The 25100-nt window shown below is 44.6% G+C and overlaps 1 protein-coding gene across 1 annotated transcript in view; it reads right to left on the reverse strand.

The window, feature by feature from the left end:
• zfpm1 (zinc finger protein, FOG family member 1) overlaps positions 1–23577 on the reverse strand; it is a 41521-nt gene extending 17944 nt beyond the window's left edge. Inside the window, exons 1-2 of the mRNA XM_071517727.1 lie at positions 23427–23577; positions 2992–3125 (exon numbers count right to left, since the gene is read on the reverse strand). Coding sequence (XP_071373828.1) covers positions 2992–3125; positions 23427–23577 — 285 coding nt within the window. The remainder of the gene's footprint in view (positions 1–2991; positions 3126–23426) is intronic.
• Between the last annotated feature and the right edge of the window lie 1523 nt (positions 23578–25100).

The following is a 25100-nucleotide window of genomic DNA, read 5'->3' on the forward strand; positions in this document are numbered from 1 at the left end:
GTCTCTGCAGCCATTCCTTGGCTGATTTGGCTGTGTGCTTCCAACGCTTATCATGTTGAACAGTGAAATTGTTCTTTAACTTTAAGCTTTTTTTTTTTTCATATCCACCGTATGATCAATAGGAAACTAAGCGGAACGGGTGGGGCGGTGTGTTCGGTTATTCTCTACCTTCTGGAAATTAATATAAAAGATTTTCCAATATGAGATATCCAGCATTTGGAGAAAAAAAAAAAAAAAAAAAAAATGACACCTGCAATTGCAAGATGATTACAGATATGAAACTACAGACCTGTTCCTGACAAACTAAACTAACATTTTCAACGCTGGCATCATCTAATTATAGTTTTAAACTGGTGAGTGATGAACTTCAGGGAGCAGTTCCCTTTAAAAAATGGAGTGGGGAAAACAATAATAAAACCGATGCCACAACACACAAAGTCGTCCTGTTTTTCCTCAAAAAAGGACATCGCATTCTTTTCAGTTTCCATTATTATTTATGAACATGTGTAGCGCTTTTTGCCGCTGTAGTGATAAGTAAAGATAAAGTATAACCTCCAGCCGGTGATCACCATGAGGAAAACAACCACCAATATAAACACAAATCGATACTTTTTCCCCTTAAAATCACACATATACGCATATAACTTAGGCTGATAACAACTTATTATGATGTCTACTATGAATTCATATAATCAAGATTCATGTCCTGCTGAAAAACTCCATAAAAAAAAAAGAGGGTAAACAAAGTGGGTTTACCCTCCACTACTTTTTGGAAGACAACCCTTCAAATAGGGAATAGAGGAATGCAGTGTGACTCGGGCTTTAGCCGACTGGCAGGAGATGAGCCGATTTCTCCTCTCTCCAGCACACCGAGGAGGATAGCCCTGACCCCTGCTGACCTATGGGGGGAGGGAGGGAGGGAGGGAGGGAGGGATGGAGGGATGGATGGAGGAGGGGGGGGGAGAGGGAGGATGTGGAGTGACAGGGGGAGAAACACAGGAGGAATGTGAGATTACGGGCCACTATCTCCAGCAGATACTGAAGGTCCGTCTCCTCACTCCTTCGGTCCGCAGATAGGAGGGGAGGAGGAGGTGGAGGAGGAGGAGGAAGAGGAGGAGGAGGAGAGGGAGCGGAAAACGAAGAGGAAGAGAGAAAATGTGGACTAAGAGTCAAAAAGCGGGCGCTTTCCATATGAATGCAAAAAGAGAGACGAGGGGAAAATAGTTTAGAGGAGGAGAGGAGGAATAGGACGGTATGAGCAACGGAAGGGAGGGGAGGAACAAAAGGTGATGGGGTGAGTGTGCGTGTGTGCAGTGTGTATGTGTGTGTGTGTGCCCGTGCATAGCCACACACACACACACACACACACACACACACACACAGGCGCGCGCACACACACATCTATCTGTATACTCAGGACCTCACTGATAATAAACGAAATCTTAGAAATGAGAGCCTATCAAGCAGGAATCAATCATTGGGGTTTGTTGTCCAGGAGGATGGCGCCATGCTGAGATAAAAGACAGGCGGACGTCTGGGGAGAGCTGGGAGGCAGGAGAGGAGGAGGAGGAGGAGGGGGAGGAGGGGGGAGGAGAGGAGAGGAGAGGAGAGGAGAGGAGAGGAGAGGAAACAGGAGAGGAGAGGAGAGGAAACAGGAGAGGATACAGACAGTGTAAAAGAGAAGAAGCCTGATTTGGAATAAACTGGGTATGGACTGGGCTGAACTGGTGGGTTTGGACTGGACTGGATTAGACTGGACTGGATTAGACTGGTAGGATCTGGATGCCAGGTAGTGACAGCCAAGGTAGATGGCCAACAGCCAATAGCAGAAAGCATGTATGAATGCATGTGTGTGTGTGTGAGCCTGCATGCGTGTGTGTGTGTGTGTGTGTGTGTGCCAGAATATGCGCTCCATGCCAGGAAGCCTCTCCCAGCATCAGTATCATATGATTAGATGGACTCGCACATGATGCACAAGACCCAGCCTCTGATAGGGCTCCATCCGGTCCCACACACAGTTCCCAAGGAGCATCCCCACACACACACACACACACACTGTTGTTTTCATTTCCAACCACTGACACACATGTAGCAGATAAGGTGTTTATTCATCGTCTCTCTTTGTTATCCGACCATCCGACCCCTGACCTTTCACCTTTCCAATTGAAATCCCTTCAGTGACTTTGAGCTCTCCCTTTAGTCGGCCAGGAGCATGACTTACTCTTATTGGTAAAATATATAAGATTAATACGGCATCAGAGGTATAAGGAATATAAGTACTATAAGGAATTATTATGAAACACATAGGCAGTTCCATTCAAAACCATTTTAAAATACCTAATAAATACACACCTGTGACCGCATAACAGTTCATTTAAATATTCACGGTAGAATATTACAATATAGAAACATACACCTGTGGTCCTGACTGGAACAGGAGGCGAGAGATTTTAAGCCCGGAACCCTCACACACTACAAGATCATCTGTATGACCGTGCCAAACTGGCGTGAAAATCAGTTGCGATGGCAAAAATCGGTGATAATCGGCGTAAAAGTCGTGCAGTGTGGCCCCGGACTGAGGAGGGAGGACAGCAGCCGGCAGCTCAGAGTGTCAGGAAGGGCTTTCTAGGATAGTACTAGGCATACCAGATTCATAATGGAAAATAATGTATATAATAATGTGTTATGCGATTTTCTGATGGGGTCATAGGTAGGATTAGAAGCCCATTAGAAGCAGAGATAAACTGTCTTTCAATGGAATCATCAGAAAAAAATAGTATTATTAAAGTATGGGGCCCCTAAATTGTGTTGCTTATGATGCCTTATAATCCCTTGTGGGCTCCAATTCAAGTAAAGTGTTAATCATAATGTCAGAAAAGTAAATATTTCAATGAACATATTATACCAAAAAATGCTCTTCAAGTAAACACTTAACAATAAATCAATTCCGGTAACAGTGACTGAACCTCTGCATCGCGTTCGACCCCTCACCTCTGCGTCCTCGTCGTCTGTGCCGTCGTCTGATTGGACGATTCCCGGGTAGGGGCCCCACGTCGTGCCAGGATGCAGATCCGCGCGAGCCACCACCCTGCTGTCGTTGCCTCCTTCACTGAACTCCAGGTCATCTAGACAGGGAGGGAGAGAGAGATAAGAGACGCATACTCAACACCCAGGTGTAAATGAGCCCGCAGTGGGGTTAGACTGATACATCGGTTTGATATGTCGAGCCGATTATGGCCTTTTATTAAAAAAGTAGCTATCGGCTAGGCTGTCGTCCACCGCCTATATGATGGAGAAATCATTTCGGAAATCGTTCCAGTGCGGTGTGGGAGGATTTTACTACTTAAACCTGCCTCACTCTGCCTTAAGGAGCTAACCCACCTTAAACTATTTCATTAGAATGGGTTTCAGTGGAGAGTTTTAGTGTCCCATGATGGTCTAAATCAGTGATTCTCAACCTTTTTCATATCAAGGACCCCTAATTTAGTCCACATTAGGGCCACGGACCCCCATTTGACGAGATTTTGTCTCTCTGACCCAAATCTGTGCATATTTTTATTGTCAGATATGATTTTGTCCAGAATTCCATGACTATCTGTATTGTAGGTAGAGAGATAACAGAGAAATTATGTATCAAAACAAGTCATTCTTCTACATTCTCTAATTGTGTTCACTTCTTGTAAATGAAATAATGAAGTTTAATAATTCATCAGTTTGCTGGGGACCCCCTGGAACCCCCTCGAGGACCCCTGGTGGTCCCCGGACCCCACGTTGAGAACCACCGGTCGAAATGCTGTTTCAGAGGCTTTCCTCAATTCTGAAAGAAACACTGAATTCTTGTAATTCTGGGGTATTGTTATGGCATCAACAGGGTCATATTTGAAGATATGGAGTAAATCAGCAGCTTGCTTCCATCCAAAATATCAGTACTGGCCTTCAAAAACCTTAACAGAACTCGCAAAACTAGACAAAAGCAGCATGCGGGCTGAACTTGACCTGGACCCCTCGCGGCACCTCGAGGACCAGGAGCCACTCGACTCGACACCAGGGGGAGCGTGATGCCAGCCGAGCGGCTTTCTCTCTCACTCTCTCACCCCCCCCCCCCCCCCCCCCGGCCAGCGGTTCAAACAGGGGGGGGAAACTTCTTGTGTACTTCCTCAAAGTGATAACTGTAGAAGGATGGGAGTGAAGGCTGTGGTCGGAGTCTGCTACAGCCCAGATAGAGCCAGATAGCCGGGAGGCATTGGGAGACTTACCCATCTATTTAAAAACTTAAGACAGGCCCGGGCTCGCGCTCTCTAGCGAAAAGGGGGGGGGTAGTAGAGTCTTCTCAGATCTGGGAATACATCAGCGAGTTTGAGCGATATTTAGTGGCCCGGGAACTCCTGATTGACTGGATGGGATTAATAGCAACTCCTTCAGTTAGATGGCGTGCCTCAGGGATTGCTTCTGGACATGGTTAAAAAAAAAAAAAAATACCCCCCCCTCTCTCTCTCTCTTACTCTCTCTTTCTCTATGACTGTCTATCGCTCTGTCTCTCTCTCATAGACGCACATACACCAAATCTGCCCCCCTACCCTCCTCCTCCACCCACCCCCCCCACCCCCCCACCCCCCGTCTCCTCTCCGCTGGTTCGGGCGAGTGTTTCGTGGGGGTCGGTCTAAAGTGGCGGGGGCCGATAAGAGTGTTTGTCTAACACTCTCCATGTCAAAACACTCATCTATCTTCTCTGTATCTATCCCCACCAGAGAACAACGGACAGACGCTGATAAAATGGCTTTCCCACAGCCGGGGGGTGGTAGGTTGGGGGGGGGGGGGGGGTTAGGGAGGGGAGGAGGGAGCAGGAAGGAGGGTGGTTGAGGGAGGGAAGTAGGAGGGGGGGGCAGTGAGAATGTAGACGTTCATTTTAATGAGGCGACGTCCTTTAATGCCAATCGGTGGGCAATCAGTCGGGGTTTCTTTTCTTTCGACGTCGGGGGAAAAAGACTGTCGGGGGGTTAGAGTCGGGGGGGTGGGGGGGGGGGGGGGTTCTCTTCGGAGCCGCAGTGACGCCCCGCGCCGTATACTAAACAGCGCCCGCAATTATCGAATTCTGACAAGAGAGCCGGAGGCCTGGAAGGTGACCCGGCGGTTATCTGCGGCATCGGAATCCGGGGACGATTTCCGACGGAGTTCGAGAACCCGGGCCCGACGTGCCTCGTTAAGGACTCGCTGCTCGTACCGAGTTTGTGAAAAAAAACAAAAAAAAACAAAACTGGTATCGATGTTGATATGCGCCTTTGCGTATCAATCTGTAATCTGGAACCCGGCCCTGCCTTTGCAGTCTCTTTGCTGCACGCGAGAGCTCGACAGCTCGATGCCGGACGCGACAAGAGCTGACCTGAACTGTTGCTCTTGGGTCAGGGTCGGGCTGAGTTTTTCATTGAATTCTCAGGCTCGGGCTTTTGGGGGGGTGGGGGGCTCGGGTTCGCAGATATCGCTGAGGAGCGGCGATTAGTATTTCTTTGTTGATACACGGGCCGAATTAATAAGCGTATATCCGGCTCCGGCCTCGCGAAACCCGATAGCCCTCGGACTCTTTAGGGTTCGGACACGAGGTTCCAGTCGGGCCAGCCCAAACTCGACTCCTCAGACGGTCAGCCGGTCTGCCCGGTGTAACCCGCCGGCCACTGCGAGTCTGAAGTCCAGCCTCTGTCCGGCCAGTACCCTATCTCCCATCATCCTTCGGGGGCCTCGGTTTTTTGGCCACTCTGACCCCCCCCTTATCTCGGCACTCCATCACTGTCCGAGTCCGCCTCCGTGCCATTGGCCAATCCTCGCCGCGTGGCCCCTCTTATCAGCTTGACCAGCTCCGTTGACCCCCATTGTGAAACAGTCCGAGGATTCGACCTCAGTGAGCCAACACAGATATTAACTTATAAACAGGCCCGGCACGAGGATTAGTTTGTCAGTTATTAAGGCTAAACGCATGTTATCCTGCTCCCTCGGCGACCTGTTGCATCACATCCTTTCATCTCGGCCTACCTTCGGGTTAGTCAGAGGGGTCGTTCGCTGTCATGGGGGAGGTGGGGGGGGGGGGGGGCCTGAATAACCACAAAACCTCTCTGAGCCGTGTTTTGAGGTGTGCTCCATTTACTTCGATAGGCGTACCGCTTTTAAAATAATTCCATACGCCATAGATCGAAAGTTTATAGGAGGTAGTAGAGCATCTGCTGTATCGGTATCAGTGCCATCCAGCTCATCATCTTGTACTGGTGAATGAAACTCGATATTTAATGATGACAAGCTCTTTGGTGCAATATAAAACGTTTCTGGCAAGGGGGGGAAAAATGTCTCCTGAATGTGAAAATGCTGACATGCTGCTATTTGTGAAGTTTGTAGGAAGATCAGCTGCTGTTTAGAAGAGGAGCCTATTCTGAATAGACTTTTTATCTGTTAACCTATTCTGCATAAACGTTTTATCTGTGAACCTATTCTGAACAGACTTTTTATCTGTTAACCTATTCTGCATAAGATGTTTTCATGTTAACTTATTCTGAATAAGCTGTTTTCATCTGTTAAACTAGTCTAAATAAGATGTTTTCATGTTAACTTACTCTGAATAAGCTGTTTTTATCTGTTAACCTATTCTGAATAAGCTGTTTTCATCTGTTAAACTAGTCTAAATAAGATGTTTTCATGTTAACTTACTCTGAATAAGCTGTTTTTATCTGTTAACCTATTCTGAATAAGATGTTTTCATCTGTTAAACTAGTCTAAATAAGATGTTTTCATGTTAACTTACTCTGAATAAGCTGTTTCTATCTGTTAACTTATTCTGAATAAGCTGTTTTCATTGTTAAACTAGTCTAAATAAGATGTTTTCATGTTAACTTACTCTGAATAAGCTGTTTTTATCTGTTAACAATAAGCCATTGGCCCAGTGTAAAAAAAAAAGAGAACCTACTGTATATCCTCTATCATATGTTATGTAGTCTATTTTCTATTATATTATAGTCATCTATCTTTGTTACTTATGTGATTGAGAATTGTTATAAATTACATATTACACATGTAAATGCTTGTTCCTGTTGTTAGGCAGCATGAATGACTAAATTGAGCACTTGTATCAGCCGATCTACCAAATAAAATACTCTGTGCTCATATCAGTTCATATAAAGTGCTATCGGTGCACCTGCACTAATGAGTGCTGCTTGCTAATCCCAGCAGGTTAGCTGTGTTCACCAGGGCAGCGCGGGGCCTCCTACAATCCTAATCCCTGTTAATTACCCCTCCTGCCCACCACAGACCTCCATAATAACCCAGCGCTCCTTATCAATATGGCTGCACTAGCCACTACTACTGTCACTGCTCTGTCTGATACCACCCCCATCACTGCTATACACACACACACACACACACACACACTCACCACAGCACTTCTTTCTGATGCTAGATGACCCATTCCCAAAAAGACAAGGCAGGTTGGGGTTGTTATCAATATCATCCAGCTCCACAGAATCCACACTGCCGTACTCATTTAGCTCTGACATTGTATGTGTGTATGTGCACGCACACACACACACACACACACACACACACACACACACACGCACACGTCAACGCACATCGCACACAAACACCGACACAAAATGATACGTAGACACACAGCAGCCAAACACACAAAGACACAACTTGCACGCACACACATCCAGCTCATACACACCGTCCAACCCGATGCACCCTACCACCACCACACACGCACACACACACACACACACACACACACACACACAAAGCCTTATCAATACGGACGCTTCAGCAGCCACTGGGGCGTCCAGGCGTCTTTGACAAGCCAACACAATAAAACAATCAGTCCGTCATTAATGAAATGACTAACGCAATTAACCGATGAGTGGGGGAGAGAGAGACAGGGAAGGAGAGAGACAGGGAGAGAGAGAGAGAAAGCTGAGGTTGGTGGACAGATGTTCGGAAGAATAGACCGGGAGTGTCGGCCTCATTTCGGGACTTTCGGCTCCCGTCCGGATTTTTCTTTTCCAGGTTTCTGTCCTTTAAATAAGTGAAATTAAATAAGTGAAATGATGTCAATGCATTTTGAGATTAGGAAAGGTTTAGAGCGGTAGGGTGTATTGTTACCACATTGTTAGAGCATGCTATAATAAACACAATGTGGGGAAAATGTAAGGGGGTTTAATACTTTATGAGGCAAGTGGACAGTTAATGACATAATACTGAGGTGAATGTAATTTATCTCTGCTTCTACTGGGCTTATCTGCTTGTAATGCGACAGTAAAGTGACTCAATAGGCTCAATAGGACCGACTCAAATGGGTCAGATGAATTCCTGGATGGTGTCTTTAATGATGAAGCTTGATATACTGGTGAATTCCCATCATCCCTGTACAGCCCCAGCCAAAAATGTATCACCTAATAAAGCAAAAACTGCATAAAATAATACATTTGTTGAACATTATCTAATCCCAGTACCAGGAATCTCTTCTGTAATCACTTTCATCAGGGTGTCACAGAGCCTTGACTCACTGGGCAATGATCAACTCAACTCCCGACCGCGTGTAGAGTCAACCTAACTTAGCGTGCAGGTCGTCACGCATGCACATCCCCTGATTGGATATCAATGAGGAAGAGGGAGGAAGGAGGGAGGGGGGGGGGAAGAAACAGAAAACAGGTGTAACCCGACACTGACGTTCCTCCTCTATCCGGCCTAATTGATTTTTTTTAAAAAGACTATTGTTGATATCAAATGAGCGCATCGCGGCGGAGCTATCGATTTTTTGACACCGCGCAACAGGAAATCTTTATCGTGCCGTGCCACTCCGACCCCGCGCTAATAGGTGGGGTTTAACCTCTGCTGAATGACAAATCCCAGTCCCGGTCCTCCTGGGGAGAGAGACGGGACAAATGAGGACAAATGAGGCCTATGGTATTAGGAAGAGGCGAGCTGCATATGAGCCTGTTTACATATAATGACAAATCCCATCTCTCTCTCTCTCTCCTTTCACACTCATTTCGGCAGAAGTAATGTCCCCCTGTCTTATTCCTTCATATGAGATGAAAGTTTAACGATCGCTGTGGGGAAATGGAGTCGATGCGGCAGCAGGTAGTAACAGGATACAGCCAAGATAAAAGGGATATATACGTAAAAATAGAATATAAACAATTGGGGTTATATGTATAAAAGCTATGAAGAATTCAGAGTGGGAAGTATGGGAATACATCTAAGAAATTAATTACAGTTGTTCCTTAGTCTCAACTGCCTCCTTAAATATGCACTATTACAGAGATTCTCAACCTTTTTCATATCAAGGACCCCAAATTTAGCCCACATTAGGGCCACGGACCCCCATTTGATGAGGTTTTGTCTCTCAGATCCAAATCTGAGAATATTTTTATTATGATATGATTTATTCCAGAATTTCATTACTGTCTGTATTGCAGGTAGAGAGATAACAGAGGTACTATGATCAAAAGTTATTCTTCTACATTCTCTAATTGTTCACTTCTTGTAAATATAATAAATAATGCTGAACTTTAAGAATTTGTAAATTTGCTGGGGACCCCCTGGAACCCCCTCAAGGACCCCCTGGTGGTCCCCGGACCCCACGTTGAGAACCACTGCACTACTGAATATGAAATGTGCTATATGTGTTCGGTGAAATCTGAGTTATTTTCTCTTCTTCTCTAGTGTGTTAGTGTGCCTGTATCTCTGAAATAGAACATTCTCGAAAAAAGTCTGAAAAAGTCTTATTTAGAAAATGAAGGCTTTTAGGGAGGCTTTAGAAAGTATTAAAATGTCTTACATACAGTTATTAACGGTTTAATTTTTTCACCATGTAATGACTGCATGTCCACTCATAGATTAACACACAACAGGGTCAGTAGTAAATTATGCATCTTATCTGCTTTACTAAACACAGTTGGACTTCCATGCCCCTTAACAATTAATTTCCTCTTGTCCTTCTTTCTTATTCTGCGCATCGCAACTTTCATTAGCTATGATCAATCAGAAATCGGCTGCTTTGGCCTGCTTTGTTTCTTCCCTCTTAAATTTCAATTTCCAGGGAGCGTTAAAAAGGCCTTAAAAAATAATCGCAAATTTTGGCTTTCGGAAAACCTGACAGATACCCTGACGTCCGCTCGCATCATCGAATAACGTTAACTCATGCGAGGCCCTCCGTCTGACTCTCTCTCTCTCTCTCTCTCTCTCTCTCTCTCCATGATCCTCCCCCGGCAGCACCCCTGGGTCCCCGGAGTCCGGCGGGGGCTTTTCGGCTTTCGGCTCCGGCTCCGGCGGCAGATAGACATTTCTGGGGGATAGGCATCTGCTGCTCAGGACCACGCAATCATTTCCATTTTACCCTCTGTTGCACAGGCGAGATAAGACACCTGCGTAGCCCCCCCGCTAATCAGATGAGCTTCAACAGAACTTTATCATTGACATTTACCACTGTTTACCCAACTAATTTCTCTTAACTGCACCGCTGAACTTTTATCTGCAAAACACATACACCGGCAGAAAAGAGCAAGAAGCGAACATGCAAATTCACAAATATGCGAAGAAAGATAAAATAATGGGAAAAAAAAAAAAAAAAAAAAAAAAACTTAAAGCGTTTTTTTTTTTTTTTTTCTTGTTCAGAGGACGAAGGGGGGTGAAAACAGAACAAGTGACAACGATGCCCCCCTCTCCCCTCCCCCCTCCCTCCCTCCTCACCAAAGACAAACAGAAATGCAAAGAATGCTGACATTCACATGCAAAAACTTCATTTTGGAGTTCAAACACCTGACTGGTGGCGGAGATTTTTTTATTTATTGCTGATAAAAAAAATTAAGTCTCTGTATGTGTGTGTGGGTGAGAGAGAAAGAGAGTCTGGCCTAATCCAACCAATCACAAGACAGAAACATGTAAAGGAAACAACATGCTTACAATACGTTCTTATAAAATCATGTCCATTGGTTTTTGCTCAAGTGGTAATCCTCGAGTTCCTCGTTTTCTGTTTATTTTTTGTTGCTAAGCGCTCGTTGCTGTGGTGTTTCTGCACTGCACTTCACCTGTCAATCAAACAGTGTGGGCGGAGCTTGGATTTTCTGTTGATGCAGTTTGAGTTTCTCTTTTCTTCGTCTGTTCAGCCACGGTGGCTATCGCTGCTCATGCTACTAACTACCCGGTTCTTCTTCTATGGATTCCAAACAAACTGGGGAACATAAAACGCATCACTTCCTGTGAAAGAGCCATCAGACACCGAATGTTTAGAACAGCAAATGTAAAAGCTTTCACGAACTGGATATAGTTTGAATCACTGTTGTGTTATAACAATAGGAAATAGAGTAGAAAAAATGTTGTGGATTATTACTTTAAAGGTCTTTAAAGTGTTTGAGCACATTGCTAACATACTGTATGTTTGATGCATCCTCTTCTCAACAGTTTCCATTATATTCACATACAGATTCAAAGCAAAACCACAAGCATTAGAGAGTGGAGATTCGAGGAACGGGGAGGAAATCTCGGGAGAGCGATTCTAACGTGAAATCATGTCTGTGCAGTCTGAGAGAGAGAAAGTGAGTGTGTGCACGCACCTCAACGAGTCTGAGTGTGTGTGTGTGTGTGTGTGTGTGTGTGTGTGTGTGTGTGAGCGCGTACCGTACGTGCACGCCCGCCCGCCCTTCCGATCCACGTTCCCACCTCCATCTCTCGCAGCCTTCCCCTCTCTCTCTCTCTCTCTCTCTCTCCCGCTATAGCCTTTCACAAATTGAAAGTGGAGACCTTCCAGAAACTATCCCTGATAATCACACATAAATTAATTAGAAAATGTTTCTTGACATTCTCCGTGCGGCAGACGGGCGGGGAGAGGAGAAGAGGGGGGGGGGGGGGGAGAAAAAAAGACTGAGGCAAAGCCACAAAATTAATTGTACGGTATGTGACTCCGATAATTAATTCAATCATTAATTCATGTCTGCTTTAACAACTCCTTCTGGCTCCCCGCGGAAGGACGTTTCAATCAGGCCCGGTATCGGGCGAGCGGCGGAGGGGCCCGGGAAGAGAGAGGGAGAGAGAGAGAGAGAGAGAGAGAGAGAAAAACCGGCGGAAAAAAAGTTAAAGAGCGATAGACGCGCTCGACACACTCGGGGTCGTTCGGAGGTTCGCAAAATTAAAACGAGAGCGAGCAAACAGTGGGGACATGAGAAAGGGGCTGTAAAACACGGTGATTCTTTTTTTTTTTTTTTTTCTCTCTCTTCTTCTTCTTCCCCTCCTCACTCCTGTGCTCGGTGTCCAAATCTAGAGAGAGAGAGTACACAAACGCCCCAGCACTAAAGCTTTCTTCCTGTAATATGGCTGGTGGAATGGCAACAGCAGGGGAAGCTTTACAGAGGATATTATGATTCTACTTCTTACATTTTGGTTCTTCCCTAAAATACATAAATGGGGTTTATTTTCCTTCAGTTCATTTCCAAAACTCTCTATTTTGATAAAAAAAAAACACTTTTATACCTATATAACAACTCAATATTTCTAAAATATAAAGCATCCAGTCTGTAAAAGTGTCATTATTTTGTCAACCAATTCAACTGCCTACTATACTTCTTTTACTTTCACTTTGTAAGATAGAAGTGTCACTTTTTCCCCAAAAGGTGAAAAGGTTAATTTGGTGCCAAGTTCCTCGAAGTTTCTTGAGAAAGCAGAACAAAACATTTTAAAGTGGGTTATTATGATGTTATGTTTTTAGTAGGCCTACGTGTATATATATTCACAAAAGCGACTGAAGTCTTTTATTATTGTTGCACACTCTGACTCACACACACACACACTTCGTCGGACGTGAAATAAAAGCGCTGGAGCAACTCTGGGCTAATAACCCTGGGAAGGAAGCTGGTGAGGAAGAGATAGAGGAGGGCGAGAGAGAGAGAGAGAGAGAGAGAGAGAGCGAGAGAGAGCGAGAGAGAGAGAGAGAGAGAGAGAGATCATGAGGACAGGAAAGCAAGGCAGAAAGAGTGTGGGTGTATTTTTGTACTTCTGTACTCTGTAACGTCCTCGCAAGGATAGAAAGACGAGTAAAAATCCTGCAAAGTGGGGACATTTTGGCCGGTCCTCACTTCTACATAGGGGTTAGGACTTGAGTTAAGGGTTAAGAATAGAAAAAGTTGAATTTGAATACCTAGAAATCCTGTAAACGCGTTGGATTTCACTCTCAAATTTGGAGAAATTCTGGGTTCTGGGGGGAATGAACGCAGTTGATGGAACGTCCCGACAAGTATCGCAACGCAAACATGTGCTCGAGAGGAAGGTATGCAGGATGTGGTGCAGCGGCTGCAGGAGAAGCCAGGCATCTGATAGGGGCGGTAATCGGCATGCCAACGTCCCGACCCCCCCCCCCCCCCCCCCCCCCCCCCCCCCCCGACCCACCAAACCAGCGCCACAGGCCCTGCCCTTGATAGGAGCCGGACAGGCACTGGGAGAAATGTTCCTTCAGATTATGGCCCCCGCCGCCTATCAATCATCGCGGGTCGGAGGATGAGAGTGACACGTTCGGGAGAGACGGGCTGGAGTGAGGGAGAGATGGCGGAGGAGAGGAGTGTGTGGGGTGGGGGTGGGGGGGTGGTGAGTGTGTCAGTCAGAATATGCGGTGCGGATGGAGAGTGGGAGGCGGAGGGAGGGAGGTGGAGCGACTCGTGAACTTTCACTCCCGAGTTCAGAATATACCGTTCGAGTCCTTTTTTTCCCTTTAGATATTAGGTGATTGTTTTATTTTTGAATTTTAGAATTTATTTCAGAATGTGCTGCAGTAGAGGAATGAAGAGGAATAAGCATGAGGCCTGTACTTGATGCTGCAATTAATTTATGAGCCAAAACTTGTCATATATTTTATTGAGAGACAACTAAAAGTTAATCAACGATTGAAAACAGGAACATACTCATACACTAATTATTTACTGTACATACAATGCCAACCAATGACAGAAAACTGAAATACTTCCATTACTACTACTACCACCATTAGTTGTTGATAAGACTCTGCTCTCTAAGTCAGGTGTCATGTAAAAATTCCCAGTCATATTCACCACTTTATTGGGTCCTATAAGTTGTTATAACAATATTTCTGACAGCACTTGAAGGCAGCAGTGGCTTAGAGCAGGAAAGAGGAGAGGAGAGCGGAAAGATAGAAGATGGAGAGAGTTGGACAGAAGGAGAGTAGTACTGCGTTCTTGTACACACATGAAAACAAAGGCTCTGTATCAAGCCAGGCTCCTGATTGGCTGCCACACACACACACATGCAGTTTGACCAACACACATAACACCTACTGTACTGTATGCTCATGGGACAAAACAAACAGGTTTTCATTTTAAAGTGCAGTCTGTACTCTAAAAGGTGTCTAACCCCCCCCCCGCCCCCCGCTGACAAGACAAGCCCTCTGGAGACACGGCGACCAATCATCATCCTCGACCGCTTTTGACTGACAGGCGGAATTGACGGGGCCGCTATAGCAGGGGCACCCTCCTCTCGAGAGACGAGGGAGTCTGCCGGCCGGAGATACGGAGGAAGGTTACTGAGGAGACAGAGTTGAGAGAGAGAGAGAGTGACTCCCAGTGTATAAGGGATGGATGGATGGATGGATGGATGGATGTGGGTCAGTCCTGCTTTGAAGGAGCTCTACTGTTATTTACCGTTTCGTTATAAAATTGTGCATCTGGAAACTAGGGGTTAGAGTGAAATATGGGGCCTTTTATTAAAAATCACATATCAGCCAGTCAGTGTGGTCAAACTCTGATATGATGCAGTTTGGCTGATATTTAATATTTATTGTATAATTACTTTAAAAAAATTATAACATTTATAGACGTTAAAATAAATATCAGCACATCATTTTGGCTGTAAGCAGCTTATATATACACAGTAGGGCTGAAAAATTAATCAAAATTTTATCAAAATCGCAATATGGCCTACTGCAATTTTCAAATCGCAGGAGGCGCAATATTTGTTAAAGGCGAAATGTGTCAAAATACCATTTTAAATGAAATATTGTGGTGCTGCAGAGATGTCCTGGCCTTAAGAAAACATCTTTGTTTGGTACAGATCCCCGCAAAAATCACACCGTAATCATTTTAAAACGTTTTTCAATGAAAATGAGAATAACGATGTAAAAATGATCATTCCCTCTAATATCGCGAATCATATCGCAATTGCAATATCAGTCAAAATAATCGCAGTTAGATGTTTTTTCAAAATCGTTCAGCCCTACTGTTAACCTGAGTTTCTATGGAAGCTAAGTCCTAAAAGTCTGGAATCACAGGGCTAAGTAACACCATATATATGTTTTCCTTGTTGAACTTGTTTTCCCTACACACACACTAGTTGTCAGGACGGCCAGGCGGTCTAAGGCGCCAGGGGTTCTGGTTTCCAAATGGAGTCGGGGGTTTGATTCCCACTTCTGACAAGCAGTTTAGATAGTCGGTTTCCCTACTATTCCAGACTTTTCACACAGTATTGATTTCTTTAATAGATTTCTTGGTTAACCTTACCCTCCGACCCCCTTAACCCCACCCGACACTCTTAGCCCTCCATCCAGAGCCTGTATCCAGTCTTTACTCCCATCCCCTTGCTTTTAAGGTGTTTCTGTAGGAAGGATATAAGGGAGAGAATGCTAAAAATAAGCCAGATTCAAACCTGTGATGCTGGGAGCCAATAGGATGCTCCGACTGTCACTCCTTCCTAATAAATCTCATCTCCCTCCATCCTTCCATCTCCCAGCCTCACCTATTTCCCTCTCCCTCACCTCTAATTTCGCTATCTATATTGCACCACTTCAAATCTCTCTCACTCCTCATCTCGCTCTCTCTCTCTCTCTCGTTGATCCTTAAACTTGCACCCAGCTTTCACCCTTCATTAGTCATCCCTCTCTTCTAAACTCACTCGTTTACTTCTCTCACCCCGTTCTCATCCTCTTTCGCTCGCTCTTCCACTTCCCTCTCTCACCTTTACCCACATTTTACTCTCTCCCCCCCCCCCCCGTGTTCCCTTATCCCTCTATCTTTACCTCTCCATTCATCTCATTTTAGTCTTTCTTATTCTATCTCTCTCTCTCTCTCCCTTTTCCCCCTCTCATGTTATCCTCTGCCTCTCCTCCTTAAGCTCTCTCTAACGCTTCATCCCTCTATCCTAAGCTCACCCCCTTTAACCTCGGCCGGTCTGGAGATGACATCTCGTCTCAACGCCGGGAGTTAACTGTCTACGCTCCTGGTCTACCAGATAACAGATAACACACACACACACACACACACACACACACATATATTTAAGCTTTAACAGGGAGTGTGAGTTAGTGAAACACACACTAGTAGGCTTGATCATAATGTGTATTCCAGTAAAGCTTCATTAGAATGTGCAAAACCCAGCCTGTGCCTCCAAAACAACTCCTCAAAAGTATCATAGTATCATTTTGATTGAAGATACATAGAAAACACATATTAAAAATCACCTTGGTGCTCATGAAACCTTCTCATTCACTCACTTGAAGGCTTTGGCTCTGGACGATTTCTATGAATAGCTTCCACAAAGCGGTGAGCAAACTGGCAACCGTGCAGAAAACGGGAAGCTTTAACACAAACATCTTATCCTCCAAATTCCACCCCCAGCCATCCGTGGCAAGATGGATCAAGCTGAGAAACAAAAGGCCTTATCGCACGTGGATAAAGTGATGAGGGTGCACCTTGCGCCGCTCGTGCCGATTTCAATGGGAAAAGTAGCCGAGCGCGGTATGCAAATGTGACACCCCCCAGTATATCCCTTCCCTCACCCCAAATAAATTAGACTCTCTTACACGGCCGCGATAATATGCATATAGTGCGCCTGCATGCTCTATTATAATTAACTACTGTATGATAACCCAACACCCACCCGCTACACACACACACACCATGCCTGGTAAATAATAATAACCATTATTACGCCTGCCATTATAATGCTTTATTGGAGGTGATTTGAATAACTCTGTTGGGGAGGATAAGGGGTTAGCAGGTAGAGAAGTGCTGGGCCAGCAGGAAAACGCTCGCCTCGCTCGGCTGGCTTCGCAGGGGCCCCTGGAGGAGACCGGGTGTCAAAAGGGGTGGGATTGGACAGCTCGGAGATCCCCCCCCCCACCCCCTCTTTCTCATCCATGTCACATACTATAGGGCTGGAGAGAGGAGGCACCTGGGCACTGAAGGCTATCCTCTTTCTCTTGTCTGCTCATAGGGAAGAGAAAGGGAATTCGCCAAGGTGCTACACTACTTCCAATGCTATTTATAATGTGTGTGCGGCTGTTTGGAAAGCATGCATGCTTTTTAAAATGTATAAATGTTTACAACAGATAAGGTATAATATTATAAATATACGCGGGGTGGACAAAATAACGAAAACACCACATGACAAAAGACTTTGAAGTAGTGAAATCACAGTTAAGTTAGGTTGAATTTCAATTTGCAGGATAGTGCCAGATTTAAAAGAGGTCTGACAGTCACCACTTTTATATCTTTTCAAAGCAACATGACTAGGTAACAACTAACGGTTCCAAAGAAGCCAGATAGTCGGTGAGTGAATTGCAGATATATCAGTCACAAAACTGCAAAATTATTTAGTAATAAAATAGCAAGGGGAACAGTCTGGAAAATCATGACAACATATGCCATATAAACTACAGTGGCAAAGCTGGAGCTCACCATAAAGAACAGATGGACACTTCACGGGATAGTTGCCAAACACCAACAATTAAGGCCTCAAAATTTACCACAGAATTGAACCAACACTTCTGTGATAGTCAACAAAAAACTGTACATCATGAGCTTCACAAAGCCGGTATTTATGGAAGGGCTGCCATTCAGAAACCACTTGTAACCAAGGCAGATACAAAAAGACGCATCACCTGGTGCAAGGAGCACAAAACCTGGAATCCTGAGCAATAGAAAAAATAAATCGGATGAGTTGTCTTTCAGCCTATTTTCCTCCATACAGACAGGTTTACCAAAAGATCCCTTCAGCCCACAATGTCTGTTGCCAACTGTTAAACATGGTGGTGGATTTGTAATGGTATTGGCAGTTGTCTACTGGGAATCATTAGGTCTGATGATTGCTCTGCATGGCCAGGGAATATCAGGACCAGGAGCATTCCTGGGGTGCAAACACTGTTCCCTCATGATGTTCCTATATTCCAAGATGATAATTCCACCATACACACCGCCCCCCCCTCCACGGCCCCAATCAACAGATCTAAACCATCAGTGAACCTTTATAGGGAGTAGATTAAACCTCCTTCATCCCTCAAAGAACTGGAGGCTTTCCTTCTTGAAGAAAGATCCAACATCCAGCTACACACAGTTCAGGATGCAGGATGACACAGGAAGGACTGAAGCTGTTCTGAAGGAAAATAGTGGCTCTATGTTTCCTGTATTTTGTCCAACTCCTTATTATAAAATTATTTCACCGTTTAGCAATATATTCTTTGCCCAGTGACAATGGCTTCACACATAGTACTGGAAGGAGAGAAATGTGTGGGGACCGCCAGCCAGCCAGCCAGCGAATGACAAGGGATTACTGTGACACCCATTTGCATATCAAGAATTTTAAGCAGTGAGGGAGAAAATATCGAACCCTCCAGCCTGCAAGGTCATTCAAAAGATAATTTTTTTTTTTTCTTCTCTTCGTAATTTATTTTGCATATCATGCAGTATGGACACATTGTAGATTAAGCAGGCGGCTTTGGCGTATCATGCCATCCCTGATAGGGACCAGCTACCACCTAGCCTCTTTCACTCACCATGCCACCACACCCTCATCGAAGTCGCTGAAGACAGACACACACACACACACACACACACACACACACCATCTTCCTGATTGCTTTGGGAGGAAGTACACATTGGGGTTGAACACATGCGAGGAGAACAGAAACGGAAAATTGCTGAAGCCTCTAATCCATTCCAAGTTTACTTTCAATCCAATCATCTCTTTAATTTTCATGTTTTTTTCATATCAGTGGAGGCCACAAAAGGCGACGTTTTGATAACTGCTGTTGACAGAAAATGAAAAAAAAAGAAAAAAAAAAAAGAGAGAAATTCAAAAAAGAACTGCCTTGACTGTCATCTATGACTAAGGAAATTATTCAGATGGACATATAAACAACTCATTACATACAGAGGAGACGGTGTCAAATGTGCCGATTGAAAAATGTTGTGTCCGGTAATGAATTGCATTATCTTTGAGCAGGGAAAAAAAAACAAAAAAAACACATGACTGGCAGGATGAATTAAAATGTTTTGTTGTTGTTGCTGTTGTGCTAATATCAGGCATTTACTTGGAGATATTCAATCGGAACAATAGCAATGGCTGGGACAATGAAACATCATTTCTGCGAATAAATTAAGAGATCGTTATCATCATAAGTTAAGAGAACACAAAGGGTATGTGGAAAGGGAAATTTCATATCCAGGGAAAAGGAATTTCTGGATTTCAACCTATCTACAATAGATTTGATTTTTTTGTACTTTTTTTTACTAAATTCAAAAAATTAGCATTATTAAAAAAAAATCAGAATTTCTATACACAACGCTGCAACGATTTATATGCAACAGAGAGTTCTGTTTTTGTAATATTCCGAGCCGAGCCGAGCCAAGCTAAGGATCAGTGCCTCAAGACATGAATAGAGATTGTCATATATTTCCTCGGCATGATGCGTAACAGCCATGACATAAACATCTAGAGAGCGGACGAATGGAGAGGTAGAGATATGGATGGACGGATGGACGGATGGATGGATGGGCGGACGGATAGAGGGATAGAGGGGCCAGAGACAATTACGAGCAGAGGGAGCCTCGACTGTTTGTCCGTACCGGCGCAGAGATGAGAGAGAAGACAAGTAGGGGAAGGAGGGATGGAGAGGGATAGAAATAGAGGAGAGATTCCAAAGATGGACCAAAAAAGAGAGAGATTGTTTAAGAGTAAGATACCTTCTCGCCCATTTTTTTCTCCAAACCAACAAACTTCGAGAGGCTCGGAGGCACGTGGAGTTTCAACAGTCTCACTATTAGATGATATTCTGATTATGTCATGAGGATTTCATTAATGAAAGTCAGGGTAAAAGGAAATAAATAAATCCATCTACTATCATTTGCAACTATCAAGCCCGCTTACATCAACTAAATATCTGCGTCGCAAGTGGAGCAACGAACTCATGACTGACAGTATTTTGTAAATGTGAGAAATTATCAGATGTAGTCTTTCTTGTCCCCCTTTCATCGCTGATCAGATTTTGACGAAACTGTCTCATCGGTCCGTTCCAGAGTTTTTAAAATGACACCGATTGGCCTAAGGGGGGCGCTACAATGTCTGTTTAATTGTCTTGTTATGTCACACACGATATCTTGGTGCCTCCTCTTCCCCTTTCCCTGACGCATACAATCAAGAAACATGAGAATACATATTTCCTATTTATCAACCCACTGCAACTCATTCGCGGGGGAGGACACGTCTCCCTGTTTTAGATATGCCTTTCAAATAGATTTCTGCCATTTTGGCTTGAACTTTACTCCCCATTGTAATGATAAAAATAGACAGACTAAGATATAGAGAGTAGGGCTGCAACTAACGATTATTTTCATTGTGGATTAATCTGTCGATTATTTTCTCGATTAATGGATTAGTTGTTTGGTCTATAAAATGTCAGAAAATGGTGAAAAATGTGGATCAGTGTTTCCCAAAGCCCAAGATGACGTCCTCAAATGTCTTGTTTTGTCCACAACCCAAAGATATTCAGTTTACTGTCATAGAGGAGTAAAGAAACCAGAAAATATTCACATTTGAGAAGCTGGAATCAGAGAATTTTGACTTATTTTTCTTAAAAAAATTACTCAAACCGATTAACCGATTATCAAAATAGTTGGCGATTAATTTAATAGTTGACAACTAATTGATTAATCGTTGCAGCTGTAACAGAGAGTGCCACACCTTGCCATACCCAATCGATCCCCATGGACTATTGGCATCGAAGGGACCAAGCTATGAACTCCTTAAGGTAATTAGAAACTCCTGGTCCCAGGGCCGAGAGGCTGTAACCCACCCACGGTGAGAAACGAGTGGAACGCTAACACTCCCAAAGCAGATAAAACCCTGTATTTTTTTTTCCCCCATACAAGCCAATACACGCTCTCTCCCCCTCTATCTGTTTATGGGAAAACGTCTGATAGACGCTGAGCGTTTGGTACAAACAAGGGAACATTTAGCCAATGACTCCACTCCTACTGTAACATCCTGACAAAGGGGGAGAGAGAGAGAGAGGGGGGGGGGGAATGAGAAGAACAAAAACAATGAAAAAAATGAAGGGGGGGGGGAAAGAGAGGGAGAGATGCGAAGTGTTGTTGAGGGGGAGCGACGGCTGGGGTTGCGGGGTTGTTAGCGGTGATGGAGAGACCAGAGGAGGAGAAGGTGGATGGATAGAGGGAGGGAGGGAGGGGAGGAGAGGGATGGAGGGAGGAGGAGGAGGAGGAGTGGGTAGAGAGGGGAGGGAGGGAGGGGAGGGGGAGGGGGGGAGGGGGGGTCTTGACGATAAGAGAAAAATTCAGACCGGTCAAAGTTTCCCTTTTGCCAATCGTGCTCCTGATAAAGACAGCGCCTGCTCCGGAGCTGATAGAGGGGCTATCTCTCTCCCTTACTCTCTCTCCCTCCCTCCCTCCCTCTTTCCTCCTCCCTCCCTCCCTCCTCGCTCTCGCCCGGCAGTTAGTTTGTGAGGAGGAGGAGGAGAGAGAAGGAGGAAAAAAAAAAGGCCCCTATCAGCGCAGCATCGCGGTGCTACCATCAACCAGCCACCGCAGCAGCAATTAATATCGCTCCAATTACTGTTAAAGGGACAAGGCTGGGACAGCACGATAATGAACACATCCTCCCTTCCCCACCAGAGGAATTAAAATACACGTGCACACACACACACACACAAAATGGCGTATACGTGCCCCCCCCCCAAAGTGCACACACACACACACACACACACGCACAGACGTACATAAAACGTGCGCAGCTTGAAAAGGAAATAATGCGAGATAGTGCGGGTAATCTTCTTGCATTGTTTAACTCATTGAAGACAACAGACAGAGAGAAATAAATAACCAAACAAACCACGATAAGAGAGGAAATAAATAATAAAATTATGGCGATTTGCTTGTTATCTCCTCTTGGCCGTGTGTGTGTGTGTGTGTGTGTGTGTGTGTTTTTGTGTTAGGAGTTGAATAAATTCCCCCGGCCTGTCACATTCACATCTCCTGCAGGGTAACACTAGGACAGCACAATGGACACCGGGGGGGGAAAAAAAAAAAAAAACTTGGAAGAGCAGCAACTTTAACACACACACACACACACACACACACACATGCATTCAATGCTGGCTGAATCCTCTTGAGACAATGCTAAGGGTTAAAATGAAGGTATGTTGGTTGAAATATCCCTTTAAAACTCACATAAAAGCTAAATATTATACAACTAAGCTTTGAGAGAAAATAATGGAAACACAGCATGGGAGATGAGTTTTCTGCAGCTTTACAGAATAACACTTAATAAAGATTAAAACATTCTTAGTAAAGATTAGAGAAAGCCTAAAAAGAATGAAAATAAAAAAACGTTATGTTAAAGTAGCGTTCATGCAGCCTGATGTGTGATCCCAGATCAGTATTTGGACAGGTAAAAAGGTAAAAGGGCCGATTTAAAAGGTGAAAGGAATAGGCAATCACGCCAACTGCACAGCTGTGAGGAAGACTGTTATTGTCTTGTGTGCTGGAATCTAAACCAGTGGGTCTCAACGTGGGGTCCGGGGACCGCCAGGGGTCCTTGAGGGCGTTCCAGGGGGTCCCCAGGCAAATTGATGAATTGTTAAACTTCATTATTTTCACTGTTATCTCTCTATCTACAGTACAGATAGTCATGGAATTCTATACAAAATCATATCTGACAATAAAAAAAATATTCTCAGATTTGGGTCCGAGAAACAAAATCTCATCAAATGGGGGTCCGTGGCTCTAATGTGGACTAGATTAGGGGTCCTTGATATGAAAAAGGTTGAGAATCACTGATCTAAATGAATAGAACAGAAAAAAATAGTAAAAAAACGTTAAAAACACGTCTAAACATTCCATTTTAATTCACTCTAGAAGAGATTTTCATTCTTCATTTTCCCCCCTCAGACCAACAATTCCAATTCAACCTTCCCTTCCTTTTTTTTCCAAGATCATTCCAAACTTCACTGAACCAAGTGTAATGATGGGACAGCTAATTTACACCTATCCCACACTTGGAAATCTGTGATGAGCTGGAGCAAACACAGCCACAGGGAACCGCAACCGTTTCCACGCATGAAAAACACACTGTTGTAAATATATATATATATATATATTACCGACCTGGACCCCGCCACTGTAACCCCGCCTCCTCCTCTTCCTCTCCCTCCTCTTCCTCCTCGCCGGCGCTGTGAGTCGGACCCTTCTCCTCCCCGTCCTCGTCCTCGTCGTCCGGGACGCCCTGCGAGTCCTGCGTCCGGGGCTCTGGACACATCGAGACACAATAAAAAAAAAAAAAAAAGTCAGCCACTATTCATTTTTGGTGTATTCATGCATGTGTGAGTGAGTGTGTTAGGGGCTTGACTGATATATCAGTTTGAGAGCAATATGATGGATTATGATGCAGTTTGACTGATATTTATTGATCAAATCTACAATAAATAGCAATCAAACTGCATCATATCCATCATATTGTCTCAAACTGATATGGATATGATGCAGTGTTGTATTGATCAAATCTACAATAAATATCAATCAAACTGCATCATATCCATCATATCAGTTGGAGACCAATATGATGGATTATGATGCAGTTTGATTGATATTTATTGTAGATTTGATCAATACTACACTGGTTGTCTATGGGAAGACTTTAACCTGAATTGAGTCTAAGAAGATATTTTAATTGGATTCCAAAAAGTGTTTTATTATTATTTACATATATATATTTTTTTTTTCTGGCTTTCAATGGAGAGTTTTAGTGTCTCATGAAGCTCTAAATGCTGTCTCACCCTGATAAGAATAAAAATTATGGGTGGAAATGCTGAATACTCGCGAATTTATTTTAGCATAAAAACAGAAATATATTGGATAGACGCACACATATATCGACTACTGGCGGCTTCAATCCCAAAATGTTGGCCTTCAAAAACTGTGTGTGTGTGTGTGTGTGTGTGTGTGTCTGGGCAGTGGCTGTTCCTGTCTGTTGATCAAAGGCGGTGGGGGGGTGGGGTGGGGTGGGGGGGGGAAGCGTAACACAACACCTCACCACGCAGAGATGGACCCTTTGATTCTCCCTGCGACACTGGAGGAAAAATGAAAGACTCATCAGAACGAAACGACGTCTTCACTCTCTCTCTTCTTCCCTTCCCCCCCCCCCCCCCCCCCCCCCCGCCTCTATCCATCTGTCTTACACCGGGTTTTTCTCTCTCAATCAACACCCGTCCCCTCTCTCTCTCTCTCTCTTTCTCTCTGTGCGTCTCGTCGTGTTTGTCTTTCGTCCGTCTCTCGCTCTCGCTTTTATCTTTGCATCTCCCTCCTCCTCCTCCTCCTCCTCCTCCTCCTCCTCCTCCTCCTCTTCCTCTCATCTCGGGCCTGTCACCTTCAGCGGAGACAGAGGCTCGCTGTGTTCGTCTCTAATCAGCCGCATTGATATCCCTGGCATTGATCAAGCCGATTGCAGAGCCTCCTGCTCGCTGATCAAAGAGATCTGTGTGCGGTTCTGCATGTGGGGGCGGGCCTCTGTGTGTGTGTGTGTGTGTGTGTGTGTGTGTGTGTGAACCCTGAACCTTTGCCTCCGCGGCCTGCTATCACCCGGTTCATCACACTGTTGGGTCCCTCCCTATTAGAGCGACTAATGATTAGTTAGATTAGATTAATAGTTACACCACAGCAGCTTGGGCTATCTCAACTGGAAATCTTTCTCTTCTTGTTCTCTAGTCCACCTTGCATCATCATCTGGCCAAGGGTTAGGCTGACTACATGGAACTGGATCGCAATCATCTAAAAGTTAGTAAC

This window comes from Centroberyx affinis, unplaced genomic scaffold (genome assembly GCF_046629955.1).
Source record: "Centroberyx affinis isolate AG114_WGS23_722 - 3 ecotype Tasmania unplaced genomic scaffold, CSIRO-AGI_Caff_v1 ptg000515l_1, whole genome shotgun sequence".
NCBI classification, from domain to species: domain Eukaryota; kingdom Metazoa; phylum Chordata; class Actinopteri; order Beryciformes; family Berycidae; genus Centroberyx; species Centroberyx affinis.